At 35.5% G+C, this 9,973-nt stretch overlaps 1 protein-coding gene across 1 annotated transcript in view; it reads left to right on the top strand.

Moving 5' to 3' along the window:
* The window catches only part of TACR3 (tachykinin receptor 3), a 40,861-nt gene extending 31,320 nt beyond the window's left edge, over positions 1-9,541 (top strand). Inside the window, exons 4-5 of the mRNA XM_086746506.1 lie at positions 6,090-6,286; positions 9,229-9,541. Coding sequence (XP_086602632.1) covers positions 6,090-6,286; positions 9,229-9,541 — 510 coding nt within the window. The remainder of the gene's footprint in view (positions 1-6,089; positions 6,287-9,228) is intronic.
* Positions 9,542-9,973: the final 432 nt, after the last annotated feature.

Genomic DNA, 9,973 nt, shown 5'->3' on the forward strand with positions numbered 1-9,973 from the left:
AGCTACTGGAAAGAAAAATTAAAACCAAAACTGCCTTTCTTTCATAGGTTAAATTTTAAGCATGGAGATGGTAGTCCCTGTATTTAAACTATGGAGGTTTTTTGTTTAGTTTTTTTTGTTTGTTTCTTTTAAGACAGCTTCCTTACCTCTATCTAGTTCTCCCCAAGTTCAGCTTTGGGATCTGACCCTCCAGATATATAACCTTAATATCCCACCTTCAGAAGAAATTATATTCTTTAATTTCTAAGCAAATTCTTTCACCAGCATACAAACAAACCTTGAAAATTTCAAAAGGTCTTCTATTGTCTCTAAATGCATCTTATCTAATCTGCAAAGTTATCCCATTACATATACTAAATTATGACTATGTGTATAGCTCTGTATATATATAAACACAGATCAGAGAGAGCTCATAGGAAGCCTCTTCCTCCTTGAGTCTCTGTTGGAAATCATGAACAAATCAATTTTACCGTGAGTTTTGAGTCTGTTGAGCTTTCTGAAATAGTTCCCAGCACTTGTGTGGTGGTAAGTCCAGGAAACTTGATCAGTCATTTTGGAGGACCACAGTGCCAAGAGCTGTAAATCCAGCAGAGCAGAACTGCAGTGCCAGTATTGCACTTACACGCTTTTACACTCATTCCATGTTGCTATTCATATAAAAACAAAACATAATTTCAGCATGTCTTTTTCTGAGTTAAAGCAGAAGGCTGTGTGACTCCTTCCTTAAGACTTACCATGAGAGACCTAACTAAACTCCTGCTACAGCACAAATTTTTCAAAGGGGAAAACCAGATGAAAGCCCAGAGACATTACAGATGGTGGCAGGAGCTGAACTGCAGAGAACCTACAATATTCTAAATGTACTTTTTTAGAATCAGGTGAAAATTATCACCTACACAGAGAGGGTTGTCTGTGTTTTGTCTATTGATACCCTCATCTAATAAATGTAATTCTTTAACTCATGTACTTAAGGCTTTAAAAGTTTCTGTACATTGTAAACAACCTATTTGAAGCATCTTTATGTCATTACTTATTTTCTGGGGTGGATAGAAAGTGTTTCATTGATTTCTACAGGCTTTGCAGCAGGTTTCCTAGAAAACAGCTTCAGCCACCCTGGCATAGGTCATCTTATACCTTATTTCACAGGACTATCAAACCAGTGCAGTAATGATCAGTGTGTTGACCATTATGGCCAAGTAGTGTGGATACTTTATACCTGAAGTAATGCTAAAATATCTGCACAAAGGCAGAAATAGCAGATACTGTCAGGACAATGACACTCCTGATACTTTTTAGCAAGAATAATTGACCAGAGCATATAATGCCTTTTTACTGACCAAACATTTCCAAAAGTTCTGTATGTGAGTTACAAGTCTACTTCTTCTAATAAATTCATAACATTGTACAATCATTTGCGAAAAAAAACCCAAAAATAAACTAAGTGCATCAAATGCAAACTGTAAGCCTCAGGCATCACTGACATTAACAGCTTCCTTTCAACTTAAATTAAATTAAAATAGGACTGGAGGAACATTTTTTTGTTTGTTTTTATTAGGTGGTAATAAACACTTTTGCTTCGACCTTTGAAAGGAAAGATGTTACTACTATTGCATAATCATGATGGCAATAAAAGAATAGCTTTAACTGTTGGCGTTTTTTTACTAGAAAACAGTCCTATCCCTGTACTAATACCAGTAGAGTTATTGCTGAATCTTGATTTTCTTGCAAAAGATAGTTTGCTGCAACTAAGTGTTGTGGGGAAGCAGAAGACATGATGGTGGTCCCTTCTTTCTGGCACTTAGTGCACAAACACCACATATGTTCCCAGGATTGGGAAGTGGCTTTACTGATTTGCATCCTAACATGGGAAAAATACTTTGTGCAATGTTATTTTGGTATTCTACTTCTTCCAAAAGAGCACAGGGCAGAAAGAGAAACATATTATGACTCCCGGAGATTATCTATGAACTGTACTTAAATTATATACACATGGACAAATAATATCCATGAACGGGTAAACCAAGGCATTCTTACACTGTATAGGTTATTGAAGTATTTGCTCTGCTTCTCATTTACATCTGCATAACGCCTAGGAGGAAAAGTTCTGAAACTAATGAAGCTATAGAGTGTGATATTGGTGCAAATGAAATCTGAAGTCAAATTCCTGACCTTGTAGAAGCAGCAGTGTCAAAGATGAGTTAGAAAGGCAATAACGAGCTGCAGAGCAGATTGAAAAGTAAATGATTCCCCAGCCTAGTCTTAGGTATTGATGGCAAATCAATGCCTTGCAATGTGAATTGCTATAGCCCCCCAGCATCAACTGAGTCTCTCAGAAAAGTATGTTTTATTCCCAGTCTTTCAAGAGCTGTTCTCAATGCTACATCTAAATCAGACTAATTTTTCTAGCTACTTTTCATGCAAATAAAAACAAAAGGGAAAAAAATGACTGTATTTGCTGCTCTTTGTGAGTGTAGCAGAATCTGTTAGCTTCACAACAAAAGCAAACCTACAAACTCAAATTCCAATGAACTTATGTCTGTTTTGTTCTTTTAAATAATTTTTTTCTCATTACATACATTTCATTAATGAAAGAATGTTTCTTACTCAGAGAGGAAGGATTTAAAGGAATAGGCAAGACTAAAAAGCACATAAATTAACTTTGTTACAGACATAGATTTCTTAGATGTAATAGTACATCAATATCAGCAGAACACATTGATGATAATCAAAATAGAAAATATTTTCTTTTCCCCCATATTCCAAATCTAGCTTAAAGATTGCACCACTGAGAGACTCAGTACAACTCATTATCAGTAAAAGTCGTGGAACAGAAATACACTGCTTTCCTCCGGCCGTGCTGCCCACAATACATAAAGGGAGACTAAGCTGAACACCACAGGAAAATGGTGCCACTTGGACACAGATTGGTGATGTTAATGCAATCACGTATTTTGGAAAGCTCCACGGTGAAATGGTGTCAGGAACAGAGCTAGACAATGAGCACAACTGAATACAGTAATTTTCTCATTTTCTTGCTTTAGAAATGTTTCCTAACCCACGAGAGCAAACCCTTATTAATACATTCTATTCAACACAGAGCAGAGGATAAAGCAATTGAAAAATGGTAATATCTCAAAAAATAAAGAACAGTCATATTAAAAAGAAACAAAATAAAATAACTTTGTATTGTCAGAGCCACAGGTCTAAGTGCTCAAAAAAACCCCAAAAAACCAACAACATTGAGGCTCTCTGCAGTTGAACCTGCAAAGAGTCATTGAAGATTTCTTAGGGAAACATCACAGTGTACTGGGAAAAGACAATCAAGCTTTTGCGGCAAATTCATACTTAGCCTGTTCCACTTATTTTCCCTGTGCCCTAATTGAGCTTAACAGTTTACTGGCACTCATTCATCAGGATTTACACCAAGTAAAATCAAGGTGCCCTGGGTTTATAGACCTTGAAGACAGGTTCTGTTCATAGTTACTGATACCATCAAGAAATGAAACATAACACTGGAAAGTCCAAGGAAATGGACAAGAACTGCAGTCATACAGTAACCTTGCAGGAAAAGATGTGATCTTCTGGGGGTGATTTGTCATTTTTCATTGAAAATTTCTTTTTTTAAAAATAGTTAAAAGGTTTAAAATAAGAATCAAATTGCCTCAAGTTATGACAATTTTTTTTTTAGTTTATTTTCTTTGGGTCATAGTAAATAGTAATCTGGAGATTTCCGTTTCCCTGAAGAAAATCTGAAATATTGCATTTGGGTTAAACAAAAAATGAATTCATTTTGTGTTAATTTTTGAGTGCAACAGTTAATATCAAAAAGATATTGTTTGTACAGCCTGTGAAGGTTTATTAGCTTTAGGAGACCTTTAAGTAGACTCTTGAAGCACTGCTTGCCTTGCCCTTTAATCTAACACAGAAAATTGGCCAATAAGAACCCAGATTTCAGGAAAAAAAAGACAAACAACTTCCTTTTGAAAATGTTGTTAACACAATTTAGTATGCTGAACTGTCAACCTACACTCTTACTGTGATTTCTAGCACCTCTGGGGCATGAGTGACACAGTGTTCAACCAGATTAAACTACATTTATTGCTGGAAAGCTCCACTGTTTCAGTTCTTAAGCAGTATACAGATGAAATGTTCAGTATAAATATGGATTTGCCTGATTACACTTTGAAAATTTGGAGACAAAAATCAGGCCTCAAATCCTTCCATTTAGTACCTGCGATATTTTGATGATAAATAATTCTAGGAATAATTTCACATGCACAGCTGGTACTGCAAGACTTGCTAATTAAATATCAAGGCAAGTAATTAGACTCTCAAGTGTTCTGAAATTACAGAAATCCTGAACGATGTTGAAGTAATACTTGTCATTCCTGGCAGCTATAAACACACAGCAACAAGCAAAGTGCACCTGTAAATCAATGCACAGAGAGCTTAAGTATTGTGGTTAAACTATGAAGTTAAATCTTCTACCTGCACAATGTATGCAAGGCACAAGGGTAAATCCCCAGCAGAAGAGCAGTGGAAGTTATGTCCAAAGGAGTAGAAAAGGCATGCCATTTAATGATAGACTGTGGTTTGACAACATATTTTCATGGCATCATTTCAGATATATTTAGTCCAGAAATGTCTATTCACATACAGTCACAACCTCTTCCCTCCCCTCAAAACCCTCTCATATTCAGTCCCATATACATCTTCACATGCCTAGATACAGGCACACAGATGTCACCAAAGGTTTTGGTGTGTTCCTTCTCTTATAATACTGATCTTTCTTCTGCAATGATTTACAGTTAACTGATGAAAAGCACTTTAGAAGAACCAACTATTAATTGTGTTGTTGTATGTGGGACAGATGCCCCTTTTTAAGTGATAACAGTATATGTATCAGTAATAATAAGAATTCTTATAAGCAAAACGTTGTACAGTACAGTTTCAGCCAGCAGAAAAACTTGTAAACTAAATGAAAAATTGCTTTATGTTTCTCACAGGAATTTGTAATATGAGTTAAGGATAGCACCATATTTATAAGTAAAATGATGTAATTATATTAGCTGAAATTTTATAAAAATATCAACATAAGACATGTAGGAATGGGAAATTTCAGCTCTTTTTTTTTTCCTGGCAAAACTACACACAGTAGGAAATGGCACCTTGTACAGAGATAAGAAGGGGACTCCTGATAGTAATTCCTATTATTCTCCAGTATTCACAGTACACATGAACAAGAGACCTCCCAGCACAGATCTATCATGTCTGGTTTCATTTTACCTATGAAAAGAAAATCTGTTGTGTAAAAATGTGACCTGTTGTGTTGCAAATAGTAGCTGGGCTAGTATTTAAGATAGCTGAAGAGGGAAAGACAAGAGTGAAAATTTTACATGACTCGCAACTTTTTTTCTTGCGTTTCAAGCGCAAAACAGAGCTCCTCTTCATTTGTGCTTAACGGAAACTATGGAAGCTAACGGATGTTGTTACAATGCTTGCAGAAAACAACAAATAATGATCACCAGCCAAGGAAATTGTTAACCTCTGACATTAAAGAGGATACTGCCATTGCTCATTTCCTATAACCTAGTGTTTACTGGAATCACATCTAATAATTGGGAACAAGGAATATACTTGCAGATCACAACAGAAAAAAAGACATCAAGGTCAATAAAGACCAAAAGGAAGTGTCCAAATAAAACACCCTGTAACCTTATTCCATTACTAGGTGTACAGAAAAAAAGTAGTATTTTAGATAGCCAGATATAAATAAGGAAAATACATTTCTTGGAAGAATCAATACAAATAAAGTAAGAAAAGATTTTCATGTTATTTTGCTTAGAAAAAGGAGGATCTGCAACCAAGAAAAAAAAAAAAAGAAACAAAAATTTTGGAAAGTAAGATTAAAAGGAAAATTATAAAGGCATTTATAATTTAATTTTAATTTGAAAATTATGTAGTCTTTGCTTTGACTAACTTTAATAATCAAATGCAAGAAAATAATTAATGGATGTTGAAAAGCTAGTCCAAATAAAAAAAAAGGCCAATGTATATTATAAAATAGCATTATTACTTCCTTCTTTCAGGTGGTAAAAATGATGATTGTGGTTGTGCTGACATTTGCCATCTGCTGGCTACCCTACCATATTTACTTCATAATTACTGGGATCTATCAACAACTAAATCGGTGGAAATACATTCAGCAAATCTATTTGGCCAGTTTTTGGCTTGCCATGAGCTCTACAATGTACAATCCCATCATCTACTGCTGTCTTAATAAGAGGTAAGAGGTGATTATGAAACAGTTGGTATGCATAACTTCAGTGAGAATATAAATGGTTTAAACAGGATAAAAGACAAAGAATTTTCACTTGAACAGTTTTCAGTTAGTGGGAAACAAAACAAAACAAAAAACCTTCCTTTAGGTTTGTACTTGAAACAGATCCCAAAAAACCAAATGTGCACTTCCAGTAAATACTTTCGTCTACTTAAAATTTCAGAGCAAATTCAGTATTCAGAAATAAACCCTTCCCATTGCCATATTTAAAATTTAAAACCCATAGCAGTTTAATTTTTTTTTTGGCTTGCAAAACATTAAAATAAAGAAGTAAAGACAGTCATTAGTGATATACAGTGCAATCTGTATATTCACTAATTGTAACCACAAATTTGTTTTGCAGTACTGGAAGGATATAATATAAAATGTGATTTACTGTGTATTTTATACCTCACTAGAAGATTTCTACTGAGCTCTGAGGCCTGTAACAGGCTAATAAACCAAATATTTATATTCTTGTTACTCAATAGTAAATTACAGTACTGTTTAATAGCAACACATTATGCTCTGAATTTCAAAGGTACTGCCCTTGTTGAGTTTGCTGAGATTTTATGGATATTTGGCAGTTTGAGACTACTGGATTGCAGAATGAACTCATGTTTTTCATTTCATCTTGTAGGACCATGATCTAAACAATCATCATAGTAGCCATCCTATTTTTCAGTATTTCTTCTGGTATTACTGGATAAAGACCATGAAGAACAATGAATTAGTTCACAAACTCAGTCAGTATGAGTCAGTATTGAATAAGTAATCTTCAATATTATTTGAAATCTCTTTTGAATGAGCAGCCAATGTCAAGTTTAATTGCTGACAAGCTTTATATCAATTTTGTTAGATATTTATAAAACCCCAGTAAAGATCATGCAATATTCATCAAAAGGAATCTAATCAAGAATGAACTGACCCAATCCTGCCGAGTTTTTATTGGTGCAAAAACACTGGAGTCTGCCTCCTTGATGAGGACAGCTTATGATGCTTAACATTCATAGTCTTTTAAAATGTCAAGGTAATACCTGATTTCATACAGCCTTCTGTCCCTTTTGGCCATTAACAACTGTTTAAAGAAGAGGTAAAGTTTTAGTATGCCAGAATGAAATCCTAACTCAAATGGCGAATTTCCCATTAATTTCAACAGAAACCAGATTTTACTGGGTGTCTAGTGTCTGCAAATCAAGGAAGGAAGACGAGGAAGAACCACGGCCTCATTCCTTCTCGGTTACTGCCATAAACCTCCTAAAACATTACCATTTTCTTAAAAAACTTTTTATGGCAGAGTTACAAAAGACGTTATTCATAAAAACTTAATAACTCGGATGTGGCTTATGTGAACACTCATACACTGCAAAATTAAACATCTAGATTAAAGAATACAAATCAACAAAAATTTCATAATTTTGAGATACACTAAGGATCACCTTGTTCAGAATTTAATGCTAGAATATAATACTGGTGAAGGTATTCTTATAATTAATTTCCATATTGAAATCAAGAAGCCTGAATGTCTTCTTCCTTTTTATGCAGTAGGAAAATACAGCCTGTTGCTGGGAGTCAGATCAATTCATCCTGTTGCTGAGAGTCAGATCAATTCATCCAGCATTGCTAGCTCTGCTGGACCTAGTATCAGATGGAGTTATACCACCTATCCCAGCCGCATCTTCCAGGCTAATTAGGATATTACTTACATATCTAGATAAAGAGAGCATTATTTCAAGATGAAGAAAAATAATGCCCTGAATGAGAAAGAGGAGAGAAGGTGAGGACAAAAATAATCCGGTATAAAGATGTTTAGGTTCTCCAGCTTCATTCACTAAATCAATTTCATTCAGAGGTTCTTTCAATATTTTTAATAATGTATACAGAGGAATGTTGAACAGCAAGCTACTTGCTCAGTTGTCATCTTGTGACATCTTTGTAGCAAACTTAAAAACTTGAGGAGGAAGGAAAGTTATTTCTGTGAGATCAGTCAACTTGCACGGAAAATTTAATCTAAATTTTTATCTGTAGTTGTCACTGTGGCAGCTGAACCATTGCTCCTAAGAGCTTACAGACACAATAAACAACACGTCTGACTGTTGAAACAAAACAAGAGAGCAAGACAAGTGAGAAAGTCTGGTAAGTTTTAGGTCTAGGTGAAAAGGTGCTCTTTTTCACGTTACACATAAATATACAGCAAATGGTTATTCTAATATATTTAACTTATATTCTGGAAATGCATACACATAAAAAGTAATAATAGTCTTTACAGTAAATCTCTGCTTCTTAATTTAAATAGAAAGTAACCTTTTATGAATATTGCAAGCACTAATGCGCTAAAGCCTTAAAATTCCTGTTTATACATTGTTCACATTCAGTGTTTAACTTTCTGGGGTCTTCTTTAACTATTACAATTTTTTTTCCAAATTTTTTATATAAATAATTATTATTTATTAAATCATTCCCATTTAAGCTTCTCTGTTAGAGAGGGAAACACAGCAAGGATACTGGAATCTGGAAGCTGGAATGTTATTTTAGAGAAAAGATGAAAATATAAGTGCAGATGTCATCGAAGGTCAAATCACACAGTTCTGTGAAGACAGTGCTAGGAAAGCTGGTGTTTGTTAATTCAGGCATGGCAGAGGAAGGGAAATTGAGTATGAGGAAAATACCAATGTTAAAATGCAGGGAAAGTATACAGGAAATCAGAAAGAGAAATGAGCTGTTACCACTGTCTTTTTTTACCCTACTCAGATGTTAAGCAAGCAAACTCCCACTAACTTCACACAAGCAAGATAAGGGGCAAGATAATTAGCTGAGTCAGCTTCCTGTCAGCATGGCATATGTTTTCAGATGAAGGCTGTGGCTGGCTCTCACAAGCACAGGCTTTCACCAAGCATCCTTCCTCCCAGGTTCCGAGCTGGCTTCAAGCAAGCCTTCCGCTGGTGCCCCTTCATCGAGGTGTCCAGCTATGATGAGCTAGAGCTCAAGGCAGCAAGGTTTCATCCCACCCGGCAAAGTAGCCTATACGCTGTGTCCAGAATGGAGTCCAGCATGACAGTGGTGTTCGACACCAACAACGGAGACAACACCCATGCCAGTCGTAAGAAAAGAGCAGCTCCAAGAGACACCAGTGTCAACGGCTGTTCACAGAGGAACTCCAAGCCCATCTCCACAGCCTCAAGTCTCATCAGTTCACTGCACACAGCAGACAATTATTCCTAAGCATTTCATGGTGACAGTGGCTAGAAGGGCAGCACCGGACAATGCTCTCCTGGGACCAGATTTTCATAGCACAGGAAAGCAAGCATAATTCCACTGACGAACCCTAGCTATAAATATCATGAGACTTTTAGGCAGCACTTACTTCTTTGCTTTGGAAAGAAAGGAATTTGAAGACATATGTATGCATCAGTTCGAAAGCACAGTCGCACCTTATGCATGGCAATGTTTGTAGGGATTATCTGAAATAAGCCAATGACAAGAAGAACATGGTTTCAGCTATATTTGACCTGTGCCATTTATGTTTCACTTACTGAAATGTAACAGGCTCCTTTACTTATTGAAACTGAAATATATGATGCTTTCTATTATGAGTGTATTAATTCCACAACAACAATATTACATAACATCTGATTTAAAAATTTCTTTAGAACA

Source organism: Chlamydotis macqueenii, chromosome 4 (assembly GCF_036417535.1).
Source record: "Chlamydotis macqueenii isolate bChlMac1 chromosome 4, bChlMac1.mat, whole genome shotgun sequence".
NCBI classification, from domain to species: domain Eukaryota; kingdom Metazoa; phylum Chordata; class Aves; order Otidiformes; family Otididae; genus Chlamydotis; species Chlamydotis macqueenii.